The sequence below is a fragment of the Callithrix jacchus genome, chromosome 13 (genome assembly GCF_049354715.1).
Source record: "Callithrix jacchus isolate 240 chromosome 13, calJac240_pri, whole genome shotgun sequence".
Classification (NCBI taxonomy): Eukaryota; Metazoa; Chordata; class Mammalia; order Primates; family Cebidae; genus Callithrix; species Callithrix jacchus.
Window position 1 is genome coordinate 105131387 of NC_133514.1, and position 25497 is coordinate 105156883.

At 36.1% G+C, this 25497-nt stretch overlaps 1 protein-coding gene across 11 annotated transcripts in view; it reads right to left on the reverse strand.

The window, feature by feature from the left end:
* PIGN (phosphatidylinositol glycan anchor biosynthesis class N) overlaps positions 1 to 25497 on the reverse strand; it is a 143264-nt gene that overhangs the window by 110727 nt on the left and 7040 nt on the right. For 6 of the 11 annotated variants that reach the window (XM_035271286.3, XM_035271292.3, XM_054244278.2 and 3 more), the window contains exons 2-5: positions 12763 to 13015; positions 7407 to 7528; positions 6832 to 6930; positions 4546 to 4652 (exon numbers count right to left, since the gene is read on the reverse strand). In XM_035271286.3, coding sequence (XP_035127177.3) covers positions 4546 to 4652; positions 6832 to 6930; positions 7407 to 7528; positions 12763 to 12983 — 549 coding nt within the window. In that variant the 5' untranslated portion in view covers positions 12984 to 13015. Of the gene's footprint in view, positions 1 to 4545; positions 4653 to 6831; positions 6931 to 7406; positions 7529 to 12762; positions 13016 to 13860; positions 13934 to 13976; positions 14115 to 25497 lie in introns of all 11 variants that reach the window. The other 5 variants (XM_035271293.3, XM_078348254.1, XM_035271290.3 and 2 more) reach the window with 3 other exon arrangements.

Here is a 25497-nt window from a genome sequence, read left to right on the forward strand (position 1 = left end):
ATTCTGCTGCCTACTGCTGGCATTATCTTTACAAAGCTAGAAGTAAACTTTGAAGTCATTTTTCCCCTATTACACAGGTATGATCTAATCTATGTTAATATACTTATTTATGTACCAGACAATTCCCTGACAGTTTTATTGTTATTGTTTTTTGAGACAGAGTATCTATTGCCCAAGCTGGAGTGCAACGGCACAATCTCAGCTCACTGCAACCTCCACTTCCTGGGTTCAAGCGATTCTCATGCCTCAGCTTCCCGAGTAGCTGGAATTACAGGCATGTCCCACCATGCGTGGCTAATTTTTTTGTATTTTTAGTAGAGACAAGGTCTCACCATGTTGGCTAGGCTGGTCTCAAACTCCTGGCCTCAAGAGATCCACCCACTTTGGCCTCCCGAAAGTGCTGGGATTACAGGCATGAATGAGCCACCGCGCCTAGCTTCTGATAGAAGTTTGAAGTTTACAGTGTGAAAAAGTCAGTATCTCTACCACCAAGATGTATACTGAAGGGGATATGTCAATGTATGAACAATTATAGCACAGCACAATAAAGTATTAAGGGAATATAGAGGAGGGTTATCTAAGCCGAAATGGAAATAGGATAAAGCAAAGGGAAATCACAGAAGACCTAATAGAGAAGATGATGCACAAACTGAGTTTTTAAAAGTGAATAGATTCAACCCAGGTGAAGCTTTGAGGCCATTATAGTAAGTGAAATAAGCCAGTCTTAAAAAGACATAGACTGTATTCTTCCACTTAAGATATAAGGTGCCTAGAATAGTCAAATATATAGAAATAGAAAGTAGAAAGGTGGTTTCCAGGGGTTGGGAGAAGGGGAAAGGAAGAGTCATTGTTTAATGTGTAGAGTTTCAGTTTTGCAAGATGAAAAAATTCTATAGATTGGTTGCACAAGAATGTGAATATACTTAACACTACTAAATTACAGATGCTCCTCACTTACAATGGGGTTACATCCCAACAAACCCATCCTAAATTGAAACTACTGTAAGTCAAAAATGCATGTAATATACCTGTTACAGGTAGACAGCCATGAGTGGGGCAAGAGAGGGCTCTTCCCCAACCCACTAAGAATGTCGAGTGATGATTCAGCAATTATCAGACTGGCTTTCTAAATGTGGTAAACTGGCAGCTGGCATCAGGGAGAGGCCATTTCCTGACGGCCCACACCTGCTGCACTAAAGTGTTAACTGAACGCAAGCACCAGAGATGCAACTTCCTGCGCATGTGCACTGAGACAAAATGGTATGGTATGCCCGTCCGGGTACTCCACCAGAAAAGGAAAGAAAGCCTCAGATGGGTATGCATACAACTTCTTAAACGCACTCTGCACGCTCACCTCCCAAGGTTAAGAATGGCACTGTGCTTGCGGGTACCCCCCCCAAGGGAAGAATTATGGAAAGGGACCAGTCTATAAAGTCCTAGGATCAAGGTTAAACACCGCACTTGACCTCAGTGCTCAACTGGGACTCTTCTAGGCATACTTTCCTTTCTTTCTTATTCTAAAACCTTTGCAAATAAACTTCCACTCCTGCCTTGGTCTCTTCTTCTGCCTTATGCCCCTCAGTCGAAGTCTTTCTTCTGTGGAGGTAAGAATTTAGGTTGCTGCTAACCCTTACAGATTTGTTGTCAGTAATTCGGATACCTGCCACCAGTAACATACCTCACCTACCAAACATCACAGCTTAGCCTGGGCTGCTGTTTACAAAGAGTCAGACTTTGTAAAGTATTTGAAGAGATTTATTCTGAGCCAAATATGAGTGACCATGGCCCATGACACAGCCCTCAGGAGAACCTGAGAACGTGCTCAAGGTGGTCAGGGTACAGCTTGGTTTTATACATTTTGGGGAGACAAGAGACTTCAAACAAATACATTTAAGAAATACACAAGAACAGAAAATGAAACACCGCATATTCTCACTCATAGGTGGGTGATGAAAAATGAGAACACATGGACACAGGGAGGGGAGTACTAAACACTGGGGTCTATTGGGGGGAAAAGGGGAGGGCCAGTGGGAGGGGGAGGTGGGGAGGGATAGCCTGGGGAGAAATGCCAAATGTGGGTGAAGGGGAGAAGAAAAGCAAAGCACACTGCCATGTGTGTACCTACGCAACTGTCTTGCATGCTCTGCTCATGTACCCCAAAACCTATAATCCAATAAAAAATTAAAAAAAAAAAAAAAAAAAAAAGAAATACACTGGTTTGGTCCAGAAAGGCAGGACAACTCAAAGCTGGTACTGGGGGGGAAATTTAAACATTTTCTGGTTGGCAATTTGTTGAGTTTCTCTAAAGACCTGGGATCAAAAGAAATGAATGTCTGGGTTAAGATAAGAGTCTGTGGAAACCAAAGTTCTTATTTGCAAAGGAAGTCTACAGGTAGTAGGCTTCAGAGAGAATAAGCTATAAAATGTTTCTTATCAGACTTTAAGGTATAAATTGATGTTAATACCACAAAGATATAACAGGGCATATCTGACCTCCACTTCCCCTCATGGCCTGAACTAGTCTCTCAGGTTATATATTAAAAGCGCCCTGGCTGAGAAAGTCCATTGAGATGGTTGGGGTAGGGGAGGGTTAGAATTTTGTTTTTCTTTTATACTACCTGCAATGTGCTCAGAACATTTACATTAGCCCATGGTTGGGCAAAATCATCTAACATAAAGCCTACTTTTTAATAAAGTGTTGATAATGTGGGATAAGTGAGATAACAATTACTATCTCATGTAGTGTTTGAATACTATACTGAAAGCAAAAAACCAAATGGTTGTATGTATACTCAGTGTATAGTTTATACTAAATATGTACTGCTTTTGCACTGGTGGAAAGTCAAAAAATCTTAAGTTAAATATTGTTAAGCTGGGGACTGTCTGCAAACACTTATAATGCTTAAGATAGTAAATTCTGTATTTTGCATATTTTTTTACCACAGTTACAAAAAAAATTGGTTAGAAAACTGCATGAATCTAGAAACTGTCTGGCTTGAATTAAGCATGAGTCTCTAGCCAGGACAAGAAGTTCAAGTAAAACCCTTAACTGACTCTCTAGCCTCCTCTAAGACCTGGCTCCCAGGCAGTCCTCCTACCACACTAACCTCCCTTCTTTTACTTTCTCAAATCTATTATGTTGGCTCTTGACCAAGATTCACATAGTGCTGCTGGCCTGCAATACCTTTCCATATCAATCCATCCCTATCCATTTCTTTGTCTCCTATACCTCTTCAGAGATTAAAACTCTTAGCCTTCCCATAACTGTCCAGGCTAGATTAGGATTTTCTGAAGATATATTCATGGTCTGTATTTTTTCTTCACATTATTTACCACTGTTGATGATTTCATATTTTCATTATTACTTGGTTAATATATATCTCTACCATATTTTACAAAGAAGTCATGTGCAAATTCTTTTTTATGTTCACTACCGTGTCAAGACTAGTATTATTGAAATACAGAAAGGAAGAAAGACATGAAAATCAGGCCAGCCACCATCTAAGTATGTACATTCACACAGAATTAATTCCAAGATTTTGGAGAGATTTTAGCTACATATATGAAATTAGAAGCCAAAGGCTTTCATGCTAATTTGCTAATCATTTTCTTAAAGATATTTAAGTTGAAAGTTTTTCCTGTTAACAAGGGTATATATTAAAAGTAAAAAGAAAATTTCAAGTGAAAAGATCCTTAAAAAAAAATAGGGTTTAGTAATAAATTTTAGAGCACTTAATTTCTGGTAAGGAAATACAAAGAAAAGGGCAAATATATACTGCGAAGTACATTTACAAACAAACAAAAATGTCTATATCATGGAGAAGTCCACAAAGTCAGTTCAAAACACACTGCTAGAAAAAAGAACTGTCAATCAAAGAGAGCTTCTTATAATGGATTAATTATGAGTTGTTATTTGGAGATGAGGAACAATGGACTGGTAAAAGCCAATACCCACAGTTGAGATTTTCACGCAATTTTTAAGAATATAAATTCTATTGTATTCCTGATGAAACTAAGATAATTGTCACTATAAAATGTTCAAGAAACTCTAGTACTTAAAAAAATCGTAGATTTTTATTTTGATTAATTTGCTAATTTGTTTTTGCCTATATAATCTACTTATCTAATTTTTCTTTAAAGTATCACTTTTAAAAAAATCGTCCACTTTGTTATTGATGTATTACATTTGAACAACATTTTTCCAAAGGCTTTCACACATCTCACATGGTCCATTACTGCAAGAGACTGATTCCATGGTCAATGAAAGATCAAAATTTACCCATGATGAATCGCAAACTACAAATGAAAACAGGTTTCCTGAATCCTAATCTAGGGCTTATCTTACTAATAGAAACAAATAATTTTACAACTTCTCTTGTTTATCTAGAATATATAATTTCTTAGAATTAAGTCTTAGAATTCAGAACAATGTGCTACAATATAGAACTTTCAAAGCTCATGCAAGCAGAAAAAACTTGAGATACAGACTTGAATACTTCAGGTAAAAATATGTTTTTTGTATATTAACCACTCAATAGCACAAACCTTAACATTATCAAAAACCCACGTATCCAGTTTTGTTGCATCTTGAGCACCAAAATCCTGTCTCTTAGAATCATAACTATACGTATAAACGTGGTCTCCACTAGCACCTGAAAAGGAAATTTGGAAAAAACAATTTTTTACAAAATCTTTTAAACTATCATAAAATATGAGCTACTCATTCACAGATTTCTGCGAATAACCAGAATTTTCACAAAGCATTATATGATGGGAAAGAGAAAAATGGGAGGCATAATGAACATTTATTTTATGTGTTATGGGCCATGCTTTATACTTTAATATATTCTATGCCTTTTGTCCTCAAAAATAACATATTTAAATGTTGCAGATCCATTATATGTTAACATGCCAAAATCACAACTCTAATAAGCAATAGAACAAAAATAAACACAATATTTGTCTCCCTTTAAGGATTAAACTATTCAAAACATGTGTGCCCCTTAGAATGTTACAATCTAACGTAAATGAAGTGTGTGGTGTACAAACCTTCTTAACATAAGAATAAAATCTAAATATTTCACTTCCCTTATTCATACACTATGCATATTTTTCTCAACTTAGAATAAATATTGCTTATTGCCAAAGAGTTTGAAGGGGTCAACAGATATAATAATCTCATACATTTGCAAGACTGTATTAGGAATCTAATCAGTTTAGTGAATTTCTGAGTTTGATAAGTTCTTGCAGGTAATAAGAAAGAGATATAATACAGTAATACAATCTTTATAGCACCTGTTCAGGTCTAATGACCCCATTCCACTGCTCAGCCATGTTATTTCCCACATCTCAAATAAAAAGGTCTGACTGGTTTTGTTCGTTACTATAACATTCCTATTAGACTATTTCTAATTCAGGTATTAGTCCTGTCCCATCCATTGTAGCCAGAAATAGGAAGGTTAGTTTGATAAGCCATAGCAACTCAATTCGCCCTTACCACTACCAGCCCCCCAAAAAACTAAACTGCTTTCCAAAGAAGGTGATATGTAAATGTCAAACAGTTTGAGGTTTTTTTGGTCCACCCAGTATAATAATGTACTATGACTTCGATATGTAAAATTCTCAATTTATATTTTGCTTTCTGGACACATAATAATCTTTAACAGTTCCCATTATTGAATTACACTCATGACTAAGTATGTTACAAATCCTTTCAGATAAGTGAAATGATCAATCGTTCTTCTCCCACTTAAAAGCATTTAATGACATGAAATTCACCCAACTGATTTTAGAAAATAATATAAATGAATTTTCTTATTAAGAGATGTCCCAATATTTACAGGATTATGCATATAAACAAACAACAAATCTAAATGCCATATTCAATATATAAAATTTCAACTTAAATAAATTATGTTAAATGCCATATATATCAAATGCCAAAACATATAGCATATTCAATATAATAATATGGGAATTATAACCATATATTTTAACATTTAAATCTTTTTTTTTTTTTTTTGAGACAGAATGTTGCTCTGTTGCCCAGGCTGGAATGCAGTGGCATGATCATCACTGACTGCAGCCTCAACATACCAGGCTCAAGCACTCCTTCCACCTCAGCCACCTGAGTACTTGGGACTACAGGCACATGACACCATGCTCAGCTAATTTTTTGTTTGCTGTAGAGACTGGGGGTCTCGCCATGTTGCCCAGACTGGTCTCAAATTCCTGAGCTCAAGTGATCCACATGCCTCAGCCTCCCAAAGTGCTGAGATTACAGGTATGAACCACTGTGCCTGGCCAATGTTTAAATCTTTATATGAATATCTACTAACTTTCAAAATGATTACCAAAGTATAATGAACCACATATCAACATCATCATTATAATAAAGTTATATGATAAGCGCTGTGCTAAATATTTGACATGAATTATATAAATTAATTCTAAAAAGAAACCTTTGAGACAGTAACTAATATTACCACATTTTACAAAAAGGAACTTGAAGAGAAGCTCAGAGAGGTTATCAAAATTGCTCAAGATTATAAAGCTGTTAAGTGATAGAGTCAAATACCATTTAATTGAATCCAAAATACTATCTAACTGTATGATGTGCCAATATTCCAAGTATAACTAAGAAGGAAAAAAACATTGTCAGTTAAACTAACACATCTATTCATTGTAATTAAACATTCCTATTTCAGAAATGTTAAAAATGTGAAAATATGTGTAAAAATCAATAAATAGAGAAGGTAAGTTATATATATAGAACTACCATGTTGACTTATTCCCTATTACTACCGGAGGAATATAATCAATGACTCTTACCTTTGGCAAACATAGGTAGAATATCTGGGCTTCCCCAGCTCCATGTGTATTTACTTTCATTAAAAAGAGAATCAAATTCTACAGGATTTTCCTTCCATCCTTCAGAAAGAAAGAAAGCAATAACAGTAATATATACATGGTACAATAAGCCCCTAAAGAAGTATTCTTCAAATAATAATTACATTAGTCAGAGAACAAATGCAAAACCAATAATAGATTTTGCATTATGCATATTATACCACTATTTTAAAAAAACTAACAATAGATAATTTACTTCGTACGGAAACATAATACCATTTTTGAACTTTCAAGAGTAATATCTAGGAAAATTATGTTTCCATCCAACCCAAACTCTCTAAATAACACAGGATAATGAAGTATTTTATTATCCTGTGTTATTTAAAGCTTCATTCTGGACTCAACACCAGTGGGTGTTCATGTCAGTAAGGCATGCTAAAACATTTGTCCAAAGTATCTCAAAACATACTTTCACTTAGGGACATAATTCATTGGTAAAGCAGTAATATACATTTAACAAATTTTTCATTTAATAAGATTGTCCAAATAGACAATACCTTTGGCAACTGCACTGACATCTTCATAAAACCCAGCTATCAGGGCTACGTGACCTGGCCGAGATTCTGTTGGCACACGTGTATGAGATACACCCCAGCTGCCTTCATGCATTATTATATTCCTAAAAGATATTAAAGACAAACAGTTAACACAGACTGTGATTAGATACTCTCACATAAAGCTTTAGAAAAATAAAATAATTACAGAAGGAATCAAGAGCAAAAAGTTCAGTCGAAACTTAAGAAGGAAAGGAATCTTTCAAATCCCAGCTGAACCCATTCTGACCATCTACCAGCTGAATGCAGCAGCATGAATCTGCTGATGTAAGACTAACAAAGAACCACTCAACCACTGCACAGAACCAGCAGACAAAATGCATGACTGTTGTTTTAAACCACAAAATACTGACATGGTTTGTTATATACAGATAAAACATAATATTATTATATCAATGTTAAATTGCATTAGGTGTGTGATGATAGTATTGTGGCTATTTAGCAGAAAAGCCTTGTTCTTAAGAGACATAGGCTGAAGTGTTTGGGATAAAGTTTCTTGCTTTCAAACTGTTAAAGAAAAAATAAATTAAAACTAGGTGCATAGGGGCAGACAAGATGGCTGAATAGGAACAGCTCTGGAGTGTAGTTCCCAGTGAGAGCTGCACAGAAGGTGAGTTATCTCTGCATTTCCAAATGAGGTACCAGGTGCATCTCAATGGGACTGGTGGCACAGTGGTGTAGCTCAGGAAGGGTGAGCCAAGGCAGGGTGGGGCACTGCCTCACCCAGGAAGTACAATCCCAGAGGACCCCCCTCACTTCCCAACAGTGGCCATCAGGGGCTTTTCCATACACCCCAGCACTCCAGTTCAGATACTGCACCTCTCCCGCAGTTTTTACAGCCAACAGACCAGGATATTCCTGGGCCAAAAAGTGCCATGAGTTTCCAACACAGAAACAGCCAGCGCCATGGGTTTCCACACAAAACCTCACACAAATCTGGGTGGCTGTTTCAGGAAGCTCCTGGAACACCTGGACGACAGAACCGCCTATTCAACTGAAAAAGAGGGGGCCGAAAGCAGGGAGCCAGGTGATCTGGCTTGGCAGGTCCCATCTCACAAAGACCAGCAATCTGACAGGTCCTGATTTGAGAGTTTCACAGACAAACGCAGCTGGACCTGGGATGGTCGAGCTCTGTGGGGGTGGAAGGATGTCTGCCATTACCAAGGCAGTCCACCACTACCAAGGCAGTTCTAAATTTACCTCTGTAAACAAAACTGCAAGGAAGTTTACAGAGTAACTAGGCAGGGCCTGTGGCAGCTCAGCAACACCTCTGCTGGCAGACTGTGACTAGACTACCTCCTTGCTGGGCAGGGCATCTCTGAAAAAGGGCAGCAGCACACCAGGAACTTCTAAATAAAGCCCCACCTTCCCAGGACAGAGTAGCTGGGAAAAGAGGTGGTTATGAGTTCTGCTGCAGCAGACTTAAACGTACCTGCCCAGCAGCTCAGAATGGAACAACAGAGCTCCCAGCACAGCACCCGAGCTCTAATAAAGGAACGACTGTCTCCTCATGCAGCTCCCTGACCCCCATCTATCCAAAGAGTCACCTCATAAAGGAGAGCTCTGGCTGACACCTGGCAGGTATCCTTCTGGGACAAAGATAACAGAAGAAGAAACTGGCAGCAGCCTTGCTATTCTGCAGCCCCCACAGGTGATTCCCAGGCAAGCAGGGTCTGGAGTGGACCTCCAGCAGTCCCGCAGCAAAGGGGCCTGTTAGAAGGAAAACTAAGAAACAGAAAGAAATAACTTCATCATCAACAAACCAGATGTCTACTCAGAGACCGCATCCAAAAGTCACCAACTACAAAGACCACAGGTAGATAAATCCACAAAGATGGGAAGAAACCAGCACAAAAAGGATGAAACACCAAAAACCAGAACACCTCAACAGCAAGGGAACAAAGCTGGATGGAGAATGAATCTGATGAACTGACAGAAAAAGGCTTCAGAAGGTGGGTAATTGACAAACTTCTCTGAGCTAAAATAACATGTTCTAACCCAATGCAAAGAAATGAAGAACGCTGAAAAAAGGCTAGACAAAATGCTAACTAGAATAACCAGCTTAGCGAAGAACATAAACGACTTGATGGAGCTGAAAAACACAACATGAGAACTTCATGAAGCATACACAAGTTTCAATAGCCGAATTGACAAAGCAGAAGAAAGGATATCAGAGATTGAAGATCAACTCAATGAAATAAAAGGAGAAGGCAAGATTAGAGAAAAAAAGAGTGAAAAGAAATGAACAAAGCCTCTAAGAAATATGGGATTATGTGAAAAGACCTAATCTACATTTGATAGGTGTACCTGAATGTGACGGGGAGATGAATTCAAGCTGGAAAACACTCTCCGGGATATTATCCAGGAAAACTTCCCCAATCTAGGAAGGCAGGCCAACATCCAAGTCTAGGAAATACAGTGAACACCACAAATATATTTCTCAAGAAGAGCAACCCAAAGGTACATAATCATCAGATTCACTAGGGTTGAAATGAAGGAAAAATGCTAAGGGCAGCCAGACAGAAAGGTCAGGTTACCCAAAAAAGGAAACCCGTCAGACTCACAGCAGATCTCTCAGCAGAAACCCTACAAGCCAGAAGAAAGTAGGGGCCAATATTCAACATTCTCAAAGAAAATAACTTTCAAACTAGAATTTCATATCCAGCCAAACTAAGTTTCTTAAGCGAAGGAGAAATAAAATCCTTAATGGACAAGCAAATGCTGGGAGATTTAGTCACCACCAGGCCTGCCTAATAAGAGCTCCTGAAAGAACCACTAAACATGTAAGGAACAACCAGTACCAGTCACTCCAAAAACATACCAAATCGTAAAGACTATCAACACAATGAAGAAACTGCATCAACTAATGGGCAAAACAACCAGCTAGCATCAAAATGGTAGGATCAAATTCACATATAACAACATTAACTTTAAATGTAAATGGGCTAATGCCCCAATCAAAAGACACAGACTGGCAAATTGGATAAAAAGTCAAGACCCATCGGTGTGCTATATTCAGGAAACCCACTTCACATGCAAGGACACAGAGAGGCCCAAAATAAAGGGATAGAGGAAGATTTACCAAGCAAATGGAGAGCAAAAAAAAGCAGGAATTGCAAGCTTAGTCTCTGATAAGGTGGACTTTAAACCAACAAAGATCAAAGAGACAAAGAAGGGTATTACATAATGGTAAAAGGATCAATGCAACAAGAAGAGCTAACAATCCTAAATATATACGCACCCAATACAGGAGCACCCAGATACATAAAGCAAGTTCTTAACGACCTACAAAGAGATTTAGATTCCCACACAATAAAAGTGGGAGACTTTAACACTCCACTGTCAATATTAGACAAATCAACAAGACAAAATTAACAAGGATATCCAGGACTTGAAATCAGATCTGGACCAAGCGGACCTACTAGACATCTACAGAACTCTCCACCCCAAGTCTACAGAATACACATTCTTCTCAGCACCACATCGTACCTACTCTAAAACTGACCACATAACTGGAAGTAAATCACTGCGCAAATGCAAAAGAATGGAAATCATAACTGTCTCTCAGACCACAGTGCTATCAAATTTGAACTCAGGATTAAGAAACTAACTCAGAACCACGCAACTTCAGGGAAACTGAACAACTGGCTCCTGAATGTCAACTGGTTAAACAATGAAATGAAGGCAGAAATAAAGATGTTCTTCAAAACCAACAAGAACAAAGACACAACGTACCAGAATCTCTGGGACACATTTAAAGCACTGTCTAGAGGGAAATTTATAGCAATAAATTCCCACATGAGAAGCAAGGAAAGATCTCAAGTCGACACCCTATTGTCAACATTGAAAGAGCTAAAGGAACAAGATCAAAAAAACTCAAAAGCTAGCAGAAGACAAGAAATAACTAAGATCAGAGCAGAACTGAAGGAGACAGATACACAAAAAGCCTTAAAAAAAAATCAATACATCCAAGAGGTGGTTTTTCTTTTTAAAAGATCAACAAAATAGATAATAAAAAAGAAAAGAGAGAAAAATCAAATTGATGTAATAAAAAATTATAAAGGGGAATATCACCACTAATTCCACAGAAATACAATCTACCATCAGAGATTACTGTGCACATAACCCAGGAAGAAATGGATAAATTCCTGGATACTTGCACCCTCCCAAGACTAAACCAGGAAGAAATTGAAACCCATATATTTTTATCCTCTTAATTTTGAAATGAAGTATATTTCTCTCTTTTCTTTGACAACGAAGAAATTCACCCAAATATTTTAATTATTGATAGAAATTTGTTACACATTTTTGTGTACTGTACTCAACCTTGGATTGATCTGATTTTCCCTCAATGTGCCCCTATTAACTTGAGTCACTTATTTATTTTTATTCCTCAATATGTTATGCATTTCTTTGAGCCATCATAAATTTATTTCTGAAAATTCAACACAACATTCAAGTTCATCCACTCTTCTAGCTGTCAACAAATATTTGTTAGTTTCCCGTTATATTACAGGAACTAGAGATAAAGTAGTGGGTAAGTCCCAGCTCTCATGGAACTTTCACTGTGTTAAATACTATAAAGAAAAATAAAACACAGTAAAGTGATAGGAGGTAATGATGACAGATGGGGAAGGGGGAAGATAGAATATTTTAGAGAAATTTCCTCTAGAATTTGATTTTGATCTCTCCACAACACCATTAGGCTTTTCAGGAGTTGCCTCTAATCAGAAAAAGAGCAATTGTTTGTAGGCACCTTGTAAGTCCAAGAAATTAAATATTTCTTTTTATCATATAGTCCTTTCAACTTTTCTGTAGTTGAAATGCCACTTAATAGAAGCCAAAGTTACATTAAACAGTGATATAAACTTGGAAGGGCTTTATCCTATTTTATAGAAGATTGTGTCTTAATTTGAAGTCTATATTTTCTAGTTAAACATCACTGAAATTAGTAATTCATTGATATTTATGCTTGTTTTTCTTTTATAAAATAAGAAGTTTTTTTTAAGAAAAAAATATTACAGTGAGTCCTGAGCCAGATTAGGGAAATTAGGACAAGGTAGCTTAAGCAGCTAAGCCCATCCATTTCAATTCACTGGTTATCAGCTTCAACAACAGTAGAAATAATACCTAGGAGGAAATAAACTGGCATCTAGTGCTAACCCATAAGACAAGTGCCCTATTCTCTTTCTCATCATCACCCCATACCCAGTGTGCAATAAGCAGTAAGATATTTTGCAGTTTACTTAACTCAGAATAACATTTAAAGAGATGTCTCTGTATCTGTTTACATGCTTACCTAATAAACGGTGCTCTAGAGTTTCCATTTTCATCTAATTCGTAAAGTGCGTCTGCTCGAAGGCCATCAGCAACAAACAACACTAATCTTCTTGCTGGAGGAGGCAATGGTGTAAACTGAGGAGTCATTCCATGAACCAGAGGAGATGTAAAATAAATGTCAAAGATGGAGGCAAAGAACACAAAATGTACAAGCAATCCCAAAGCAAAGAACAGCAGCATGTCCAGTGTAACTAATTAGTCTTCAAGAACAGCTGAAAGAGGGAACAACATTAAATTGAGGTAAATCTTAATGCGATCATATGTATTTTCATATATACTTTTAATCATCATATAACTCACAACTTTACTTTCATTTCTAGTGATAACAATAAGCATTATTTATTAATGTGACAATACTGAAATCAAATACATAATAAAGTACATCCAAGGAAAAAGAAAAAGTTCAAATATAATAATTGGGACAAATAAACTATAATTAATTTAAGTGCATAATAAGCTCATAAAAATTAACACAGGACCAAAGAACAAATAAAAAATTAAATCAGCCCTAAAAGAGTTAGTGTTCAACCAAGTCAAATCCTACAAAGAGAGAAAACACAACTCATGAAACTCTTGGTTGTCTATATGACAATCATTGCTAATAAGGGATTTTTAATTATTTAAATAATTCATAATTATTTAGATGTGTGCGAACTGATTTAATTTATTTAAATGTTTGTGATTTTTCTTTTTTCTTCCTACTTTGGTAATCAGCTCAGGGGTATTCTGGCTCTCTTGACTATTACTACACTGGGCAGGAACCATGCATTCTATCACATTTGGCAGAATCATATGAAGTTAAATTTCATCTGTGTTTCAGAAAATTTGTACTTATTAAAAAACACTGTATTTTAGTTTCCCGAATAAATCAAAGAGGTTACATTTTATCCATTCAATAAAAATGTTTTGTGCACACATCCCATGTGTAATTGGGTGCTGGGGTACTATAGAGAGTATTGAGTTCTCTGTAAGTTCATCACAGAGCTGATGAACTTACAAATACATAAGGAAGAAAAAGCAATATAAAACATCTAAATAATGCTGTAAAGGAATATACCATTATACTGCCAAGATCAAACTGAACGTGGGTTGCTTTCCAAGCCAGTCTGTAATTTGCTATTGGTGAATCTCTGCAGATCAAGGGGGAAAAAAAAGTATTGGAACTTGTCTTACTTGTGATGTAATAGCATTAGTTACACATAGTGATCCTAGGCTGAAAAACACCAAAGATGAGGTAATTTTAACTACAGACACATGTTTTTCTTCTTGGCATGAAGAATCACATCATGGAAATAAAGGATGGCAAAATACCTTGCAAAAACAAATGAAACATTGGAAAAATACTCATTAAAGTCAAGCAGATTATAAAAAAGAAAACACAGTAGAGCAAAAGGTCAAATTACAAGCCACTGATTTTCTGAGAACCAAGGATCAACTAAATAGCAAAGATATTCTACAAAGTACAAAAATTCTTTAGTGAGTAGATGCTATTTTGCATCTCATAGCTAACTGACAAAGAGAATCTTTACTTGTCATATAGCATATTCCCTCCCCTCTTTCATGCTACTACAAATCAACTTTCCATTTTCTGATGTAGTTTAGAATAATAATTACTGTCCTTAATTTTTTTAAAAAGTAAATTTCATGTATTTTCACTAAACAACCTAATGAACATTAAATACTAAATTATCAATGTGAATGTAAAATAATTTTGAATATATTTCTGTTCTTTCCTTAAATATAATTCTTAATGTAGAATCAAAGGTTCAAAGACTGTGAAAAAATTCTTCAAATTACTAAACCAATTTAAAATTCCATTAGGAATGTGTAAGTAACTGTAAAGTGCCCAAATCTGAAAGTTTTGAACTTTAACAGTAATCTTTTTAGTGCATCAGTAATATTACAGTACTTTAAATTTATGTCCATTTCTATTTACTTGCCTGCTAGCCAGTAAGGGTGTGTACTGATTTCCCAGTTACACTTCTTCATGACTTGCTCTTTTGATTACTACAGTAGAGTTCTTTTAGACATTGGACCTTTTCTACTCTACAGGCAACACAGAGGTCCCAGTGAAAAAATGGACTGCAGTATACCTAATAATAAACCTGACCCAGTTGTATTCTCCTGTTGGAGATAACCTTTATTATGTTATTTTCAAAGCCAGTATTTGCATGGTATTCTGGTCCCTGAAGAAACCCAGATTAGTTACTTTTGTAGCACATGGGATTTTTTGTTTCCGATTTTGCTTCAAGAGCATTTTGTTGGGCCACCTACTTAAAATTCCCTCAGAATATGAAGAAGAAATGCAAAAATATCTATATTCTAAATTTACCCTCCAGGTTTATCGTCATCTGTTCAAAAAGATTTACCTTTTAAGGAATATCTATGTTTAAAGTTACAGGTCTCAATAAGGCTACATCTTCTCTCACTTTGCCCAGGACTGAGACATAATACTGTTCCTAGAACATAAAACATTTTGGGTTTTGGGATTTTTTTTAATTGTTAAAAAATTCACATTACATTTACCATTTTAGACATTTTAAAGTACAGACTTCAGTAGTATTAAATATATTCACAGTGTTGTACAACCAATCTCCAGAACTTTTCATCTTATAAAATTCTCCCAAAGTTGCCGGGATTACAGGTGTGAGCCACTGTGCCCAGCCATGTTTAACTTTTACAAAAACTGACAAACTCCTTTTCCAAATTGTTATACCATTTTACATTCCCACCAGCAGCATATGAGAGTTTCAGTGGCTCTAATCCTCAGCAACACCTGGTCTTGCCAATCTTTTAAACTTTATCTGAAGTGGGTGTGTAGTGGTAGCTTGTTGTGATTTTAATATAATTTCGCTAATGATTAATGTTACTGAGTATCTTTCCTTAGGCTTACTCACCTACTGTTTGTATGAATTTAATTTTTTAATTAGATTGTCTTCTTGTTATGGAATCATAATGATTTTTAACATATTCTAGATGCAGGCATATCACATTTTATTGTGCTTTACTTTATTGCTCTTTGCAGATTTTTACAAATTGACAGTTTGAGGCAACCCAGCATTAAGTAAGTATATTGGTGCCATTTTCCCAATAATATCTGGGAATTATTGGTGCCATTTTCCCAATAATTGATGTCTCTGTGTCATATTTTGTAATTCTTGCAAGATTTCAAACGTTTTCATTACTGTTATCAGTTATGTTGCTCTATGATCAGTGATCTTTCATGTCATGATTATAATTGTTTTGAAACAATTACATATAAAACAGCAAACTTAATAAATGTGTGTATTCTGGCTGTTCTGGCAACTGGTCATCCCCCTCTCCTTGGACCTTGCTATTCCAAAGCACAATTAAATTGAAATTAGGCCAATTAATAACCCTACAATGGCCACCTAAGTGTTCAAGTGAAAGAAAGAGTCAGGTGTCTCTCATTTTAACTCAAAAGTTGGAGATGATTAAGCTTAGTGAAGGCATTTTGAAAGCCAAGATAGGCTGATAGCTAGGCCTCTTGTTATCCAATTTGTAAATGCAAAGGAAAGTTCTTGAAGAAAATTAAAAGTGCTACTCCACTGACTACATGAATGATAATAAAGTGAAAGTTTTATTGCTGACATGAAGAAAATGTGAGTGGTCTGTTCAGAAAATCAAACCAGCCACATTTCCTCAAGCCAAAGCCTAATTTAGAGTAAGACCCTACCTACCTCTCTTCAATTCTATGAAGGCTGAGAGAGGTAAGGAAGCTGCAGAAGAAATGTCAATGTCTATAAAAAAGCATGATGACATTCTGTTTGGAACAGCGTTAAATCCATACATAGACCAACTGGGGAAGAACCGATAACAATATTTAGTCTCTCTGTCCAGGAATACAATATAACTCTTCATTTATTTAGGTCTCCTTTAATTTCCCTAATTAAAGAATAAAGGATCTGCAGTTTCAAATGTATAGGTCTTCTACATAATTTTTAAATCCCATCTTTACAAATTTCATTCTTGGTACAATTGTACCGTTATTTTTTATATCAATTTCTCCTTGTGAATTCTTAATCAACATTGATTTTTCTATACTGACCCTGTACCCTGCAACACTGATCAACTGCTATGGTGGCTTCTGTGTATATGCTTTTAACTTTACATCCTTTAACACAGGAAATAATTATGTTACTTTTGAATAAAGACAGTTGTACTTCTTGTCAATCTTTATGTATTTTATTTACATCTTATGCATTTTGTATTATCTAGGATCTCCAGTATGATGTTGAATAGAGGGGTTACAGCAGAAACCCTTGCCTTGTTTCCAATATTAGGATGAAAGCTGTCACTTTTCCAGGTTTTTGTAGATTCCCTCAGGCTGAGGAAGTTTCCTTTTACTCCTAATATGCTGACAGCTTTAGATCATGAATGGATATTGGATTTTGTCAAATACTTTTTGTTGCATCTACTAAGATAATTATGACCATCTGATTTTTCTATTTTGGCCTGTTAAAGTGGGAAATAACATTGATCAAATTTCAAATGTTAAAAGCATCTTACATTCCCAGAATAATCCCCACTTAGTCATTAAGTATTATTCTTTCTATATGTTGTTGGTCTTAAAATTTTTCTATATTTTACAGCAAAGTTTATGAAAGATATGAGATGATAATTTCCTTTTCTTTTTTTTCTTTTGAGACGGAGTTTCGCTCTTGTTTACCCAGGCTGGAGTGCAATGGCGCGATCTCGGCTCACCGCTACCTCCGCCTCCTGGGTTCAGACAATTCTCCTGCCTCAGCCTCCTGAGTAGCTGGGATTACAGGCACGCGCCACTATGCCCAGCTAATTTTTTGTATTTTTAGTAGAGACGGGGTTTCACCATGTTGACCAGGATGGTCTCGATTTTTTGACCTCGTGATCCATCCGCGTCGGCCTCCCAAAGTGCTGGGATTACAGGCGCGCCTGGCCCAATTTCCTTTTCTTATATCTTTCTCTGGTTTTGGTATCAGACAATGAGTTGGGAAATGCTGTTCCTTCTTGTACTTTTTGGAAGAGTTTGTGTAAAATCTGTATTATTTCTTCCTTTATTGAGTAACAAAATTCACCAATGAAACCACTGGCTTGGGGTTTTCTTTGTGGCAAGGTTTTTAACTAAAAATATAAGGTCTTCATATATAGATATAGATACACACACACACAGAGAGAGAGAGAGAGAGAGAGAGAGATTCAGATTATCTATCACTTCTTGAGTAAGCCTTTGGTAGTTTTTAAGGAATTTATCCATTTGTCCATTTCATCTAAATGTCAAATTCATTGACTAAAATTGTGCATAATATTTACCTATTATCCTTTTTTTCCATCCTGCAGGCCAGGACCCAGTCTAGGGTCAAGTACCACATTTAGTTATTCAAAATAAGTCATTTTTCAAGTACTTAATTCCTTTCAGTTAGATCTTAAACTCTATCCAGAGCTAAAGTACATATGGAATATTTAATTCACAGATGTTCATTTTGATTTAAATACCTCCTCTTTATCATGGAAATAAATCTTAGTATTCTTCTTAACGTACTTATAAGTTAAGTACATTAAGATGTATTTGTAAACATGCATTTGCACTTACAAATAACTCCCTGGGCTTATGGACTTATGTTCTTTCTTTTCCCATTTGCCACTGCACAGCTTTGCTAAGTTAAGTATCAGAGTTACTAAATCATAAATTTTCCAAGGTTTATTGAAGTAACAAAACATTTTATTTGAGAACTTTGACCATCTTAAAGTTGTAATAGCCAACATAAAAATATAGCTCTGTTACATAGTAAGATTGGGATTCTAGTAAAGTCACTATTATTGTTTCCTTATTCATAAAAAAGGATACCATCAGCCCTACTCCATTATAGTATTGTGGGAAACAGGCTGGCGCAGTGGCTCATGCCTGTAATCCCAGTACTTTGGGAGGCCAAGGCGGGCAGATCACAAGGTCAGGAGATTGAGACCATCCTGGCCAATAGGGTGAAATCCCATCTCTACTAAAAATACAAAAATTAGCCGGGCATGGAGGCGCGTGCCTGTAGTCCCAGTTACTCAGGAGGCTGAGGCAGGAGAATCACATGAACCTGGGAGGTGGAGGCTGCAGTGAGCCAAGATGGAGCCACTGCACTCCAGCCTGGGCAACAGAAGGAGACTCTGTCTCAAAACAAAAAAAGTCGTATTGTGGGAAATAAGTAGACTCCCATTTGATACCATACATATGTAAGATATTAGCAATACTAAAAATAACTAGATTGTGAAGCAACCCAACTCATATTTTTTAAATGTAACTGTAAATAGTTGACTTTACATTATTCTGAAGAAAGCAATAGAAAAGACAAAGATATATTTTCCTGCCAAATTGGTAATTAAGATTGGGACTTCTTATTGGTGATCCAATCATGCAAATAAACTCTGTAAATAACAAGGATTTTGACAATAACTCTATTCGGCCATTTATTAGGCTGTGGTCTACAAACTTTTAAAAGGCAATTGGTGTTTATTTTGTTAGTTTATTTATTTATTTTTAAGACAGTAGTCTCACTCTGCCACCCAGGCTAGAGTACAGCGGCACAACTTCTGAGGCTCAGATACTCAATCCCAAGTATCTGGGGTCACAGGGTGTGTAACTACACCTGGCTAATTTTATTTTATTTTTTGTAGAGACCAATCTCACTATGTCATCCAGGTTGGTCTTGAACTCCTGGGCCGAAGCAATCCTCTCACCTCAGCCTCCCAAAAAGTGCTGGGATTACATGTGTAAGCCACCACATCTGGCCTTGGTGTCTATTTTGGATGGGCTTGGATATCATGTCCTTAGCAAATTCTGGCATTAGGTACATTACTAAAATTACCTGAACTTTGTATTTCTTACCTGTAAAATGCAGATAATACCAATTTACTACAAACGTGGTTGTGAGGATTAGATTAACATACATCAAGTACCTAGCCCAACACTTGGTACTCAGTAACTGATAACATTTCAGTTTTGTTTCACAAAGACAAACTAAACATTGAAATAGGAATAGTCACATGATCACTAAATTCCAGCAATTCAACCTCTTATTTAATTCTCTCCCTTCCTTCTTTTCAATTGGAACACAAGGAAGAGCAACAAATAGGGTGCAAAAGCTAAAATGCCTTCCATAAGTTCATTATTAAAACTGATCATTTCTCATCTTCCCATCGTCTACCTTAGAAACACTTTCACAGTAGCTCTTAGTTCACTGCTGTAATTATTTACTTTTTCAGTTTTCCATACTAAATTATATGATCTTTTAGACACAGTCCCAGTCACTTCTATATTCACAACATTCTTCCACCTGTGACTGACCCATTAATAGCTCCTTAGTAAATGTTTGTTGCCTATATGAAGAAATGATATATTAGAAAGCAAAGGCAATTGAGTCAAACTTTGATTTTACAAAAGAAGAAGCTGAAGGCCAGAGACATGAAGTGAGGTCTCGGCTCATACTGTTATTTAATATGCAGCAATAAAAATCTAATTAGGTAAGTTGAACGAGTAAACAATTATAAAGACAAGTATAATCATAGACACATTAACTCTTAACAGTTACATTATGCAACAGAAGCTTATATTATTCACATTTTTTCTGATCCTATTAAATTCCCAACATTACTATTTTATTAAATCAGTTAACACTAATGCATTGTTTTTAAAAGTGCTTTAGGTAAGTACTCACAATTTTTTTAAAAAAACATATGTAGCAACTAACTGAACAAAAAATTGAATGTCCTGTGCAAGTTACTTAGTTCCTATAAAAATCATGGCTATGAGACAATGAGACCATTTTTAAAGTCATGCAATTCAATCTCCTCCTCCTCAAAAAAACTTTTAAGAGGCTCTGAAAACAACTCCCCTAATCAAATTAATATCATAATTTCTTGATTACAGACTTGCAGTGTTCATTACTACTAAATACAAATGACATGAACATTACACATTTAATATGTCTCAGTGTCCATTTGAGTTCTGCTTTCAAAAGAACTCATGTTTTCACTTCTCCACATTCACTGCCATCACATAAGTCCATTTTATTCACCTGGACCTCTTCAACAACTTACAAATGGCTTCCCTATCAAACTGCAGGAAACTAAGTTTCTCCCTTCCTCTAATTATATATTTTATTCTACAAAGTGTAGTAAATTTCGTATACTTCATTCTAATTATTCTTCAAGAATTTTATACATAGGTACTGACCCCAAAACTCAGATTAAAGATCTTCAATCCATTCCCCATAAAATTTTCACTTGTTTCCCTTTCAAAGTAAATTAGATTTCATCTTTTCCCTTCTTAAAGTCTGTGAGTGGCTTTCCATTGTTCCAAGAATAATACCCTATCTTCTTCCACTACCTCCATGGCCCTGCATCCCTCTCCTACCTCATGATGGCATCCTATCACCTCCCACCTTGGTCTCCCAAAGTGCTGGGATTATAGGTGTAAACCACCACACCCAAAATGTATGTTTCTAATATGTATCCTCAGACAAGAATATAAGCTAGAATGAAGGCAATGGCTGCCCTTCTGTTCACTCATGCTCACCCCCCTCTAAAGGTGTGGTGCAGTCACTTTATGATTCATTGGTGGAATGAGTTTATATTTGAACTTTATTTATTTTCCCCCAGTTTGCTGAAAGTACAGTTAATGCAGCATCAAGTCAAAGAGAAATTTTATTTATTTTTGGGAAGACGGCAGGAAGACAACTAATAAAAAGTCCTTGAAAACTTGTACAATTCCCCCTAGGTATCTTAGGAACCATCATTAGCTAATTAATCTTTCCAATCAGGAAGTATAGGCTCTATTGTCTCAAATTTCAGATAAAGAAAAGGTATACGAAATGAACAAGAAGTTTCAGGCAATTTTTATTTTTGAATAACTTTAATATGAGATATATTAAATAATTATATATATCAATAGGCTATAAAAGAATCAAGTGAGAATACAATTGATAATTCTCTCTAACATTGTGTTAGAGAGAACTGCTTCAACAAGTAATGGCTTATTATCTTTATCTCTACCCAAATGCAACGAGATATTAATGAGTTTAGAATCCCATATCTCTTTTTTACAGAAGAATTTCAATTAATACAGGTAGCAGGAATGAGGGAGATATAAAATTACAACTAGGCAAACACCACAGTAATTATTGCCACCAAGATCCATTGATAAATGCTAAAAATCAATGGATCAAAGTTTCAGGGAAACAGGATATTTGGAGTCTTAAAGAATGTTGTCCAAATATTTATTCCTTACAAAGGGAAAAATACTAACAATGGAGAAAAGACACCATTTAACCAAGTGGTCATGGTTAACATAACCAACAATAAGACACACTAACATCATGTAACCCTGATCGGATGCACAGAGAAAGGCAAAACATGGTGGTCTTGGCTTGTTAAAAAAGCATAATCTCAATCTATTAATGGTAATACTTCAGATAAGCCCAAATTGAGACAGTCTACAAAATAATGGACAAGTATTCTGTAAAAGAATGGAGAAGATTAAAGAGACTTACCTAAACACAACAAGGGAAACTGGATGAGAAAACAGACAATAGTGGAAAAACTAGGTAACTTCAACTAAGATCTGTAGTTAATAGTATTATACAAATATTAATATACTGGTTTTGGTCATTGTACTGTTTACATAAGATGTTTACAGTAGGTGAAATTGAGTAAAGGGTGTAGTGGAACTCTGTACCGTTTTGCAGCTTTTTCGCGGATCTAAAAATTATTTTTAAATACAAAGTAAAAAAAGAAAAAATTGAAGGCTGAATCTATACTTAAAAGGTATACTGTTATAGTTATAAACCACCGTAAGTTTTATGGCTAGCTCTGATTTTAGGTAACCTTTGTTCTTGTCAAACATTTGCTAAACTTATAGACTATAAATGATTTAATGTTCACATTGGAATAAGTCATACTAAAAAGTTTATGAATTAATGATGATGTACATATGGCTTTGTTCACTTTTCTCCATTCCCTTTTCTTTCTGCTCCAATAATTGCAATTGCCCCATCTCCAAATTCACTGATTCTTTCTCCTACCTGTTCAAATTTGCTGCTGACTTTCTCTTGTGAACAGTTTGTTTCAATTACTGTACTGTTAAGCCCCAGTATTTCTATTTGGTTCATTTTAATAATTTCTCTCTTTACTGATGTTCATATCTTGTTCATACATTACTTTCCTGACTTCCTCTAGTTCTTCATCTATGGTTTCCCATCGCATTTTGACATATTAAAGACAGATGATTAACATCTTTGTCTACTAAGTTCAATGTCAGGACTTCCTCAGCAGTGGCTTCCATCCGTTTATTTATTTTTTCTGTGACTAGGCCATCCTTTCCTGAGTCTTTGTAAGCTTTTTTGTAACTTTCTGTTGAAATTTGAATTCTGAATATTATAATGCAGTAATTCTGGAAATTGGATTCTAGATTCTGGCACTTTCTTTTGATTTTTGAGGGGTTCAGCCTTTTACTTAGTAACTTTTCCAAATTATTTTTGCGAAGACTTTATTCCTTTTGTTTATAGTCATTGAAGTCTCTGTTTTGTCATACTAGTGATCAGCTAATGGCAGATTTAGGTTTCCTTAAGTGCCTAAAACTAAAACAAATAGTACTCTCCCAAGTTTTTGTAGTCTGGCTCTCAGCTGAAGTACTCTCTCACTAAGTGTGGCCATACTTCTGCCTTAGCCTTCACCTTCTGCTTGTCTAGAGCTCACAGATCTGCCAAAGGCAGAAGCCGAAGGACCTCTCAGGTTTTTTCTGGTCATGCGTTACATGCAAATTTTGGGGGGATAAGGATGAGACAAAATTCAGCCTCTACATTGGTCACTCAGGAAACCACTAGACAGGTCAAAATGTACAACCATGGTATTTTAAGAACAGAGCCCATACTAAATACAAGCACGTCACACCAGGAATGTGGGCCATGGTCCCCACAGCTGCTGCTATTGCCACAATGGTGAATGAGGATAGTAGTCCAGTGAATTAAATGCCCAGCACTCTCTTACAGCTGCCCTCTTTTTCATTATGCAGTCTCCTGGTTGCTATAAATGTCAGAACAGATTTTAGAATCCCAAAAGAGCTGATCCTATCGCTTTGCCCCCTTATGCTTGTTTCAGGGGAAGAACTAACCCCCGTTAATAAACCACCCTACTCTGCCATTTTCTGTAACGTCACCTAGAGATTGTGTTCTTAACCACTTACAACATTGACTAAAAATACACAAACCTGTGATGTGAAGTCAAACCAGCCAAAACTTAAGTCAGAGCTGGTAATCCCAACTACTTAGGAGGGTGAGATAGAAGGATTGCTTGAGCCTAGGAGTTCAAGGCTAGCCTGGGAACATGGCGAGACCCACTTTAAAAAAAAAAGAAGAAAAAGAAAAACTGTAAGATAGCACTTGGGGCCTGTACACAAGATTCTCAAATAAATTATTAAGCCATATAATTAGCACTAGTTCATTTGCTTATTATTCTGTGGTATACATTTTTCATCATAATTTATGTCACTTTAATTGTAAACTATATGTGACTTTACAAAATTCCATATAAGAACTGGTTTGCAAATTTTCTCATGGCAAGTACAATAGAGTTTGTTAGTTCTTTAGATGATTCATGCCCACTTGGGTTCAAAATCCTTTCTCTATATCTCATACCCTTTTTCTGTTCCAGAAACTCAACCAGGATGCCACAGGGCAGCTAGTCACTCTGTCTCCTTAGGCTTCTCTTGGCTGTGATAATTTCTCAGACTTTAGTTGTTTTGATGACCTTGTGATTTTTGAGGAGTACTGGTCAGAGATTTTGTATAATATCTTGCTATTGGGATTTATCTGATGTTTTTCTCATGTTTAGACTGGGGTTATGGGTTCAGAAGAGGAAACACACATACACACATAAAGTACCATTTTCTTCACATCATATCAAAGGTACTGTCAACACGACTTATCAAACTGTTAATATGAAACTTGACCACTTGGCTGAGGCGGTTTGTTAGGTTTCTCCACCATAAAGTTCACCTTGTTTCCCCATTTTATACTATACTCTTTGGCAGGAAATCACTATGTGAAGCCAACACTTAAAGAGTGAGGAGTTATACTCCACCTCCTGAGAGCATGAGGCATCTACATAAATTGATGTTCTTCTATATGAAGAATATATATTTTAAACCCAGTCAATTGTGCAATTAAAAGCCATCTGTCGAACAGGCCTGGTGGCTCACACCTGTAATCCTAGCACTTTATAAGGCTAAGGCAGGTGGATCACTTGAGCTCAGGAGTTTGAGACCACCTTGGGCAATATGGTAAAACCCCATCTCTATAAAAAATACAAAAAAAATTAGCCAGGCATGGTGGCGCATGCCTGTAGTCCCAACTACTTGTGGGGCTGAGGCAGAAGGATTGCTTGAACCCTGGAGATCGATGCTGCCAGTGAACCAAAATTGTGCCACTGTCCAGCATGGGTGACAAAGTAAGATACTGTCTCAAAATAAATACATAAATAAATAAAAACCATGTATCATTCTACAAGATTACATTAATGTTATAATCGTCACCTTTTCCAATCCTGCTTTCCGCACCTTACTTGTAAATTAATTTTTACCAGTATAGATGCAAAGCCATTATTTCTTTTATAAGCTTATTCTAATTGGTACTACCAAAAAAAGCCTTATAAATGA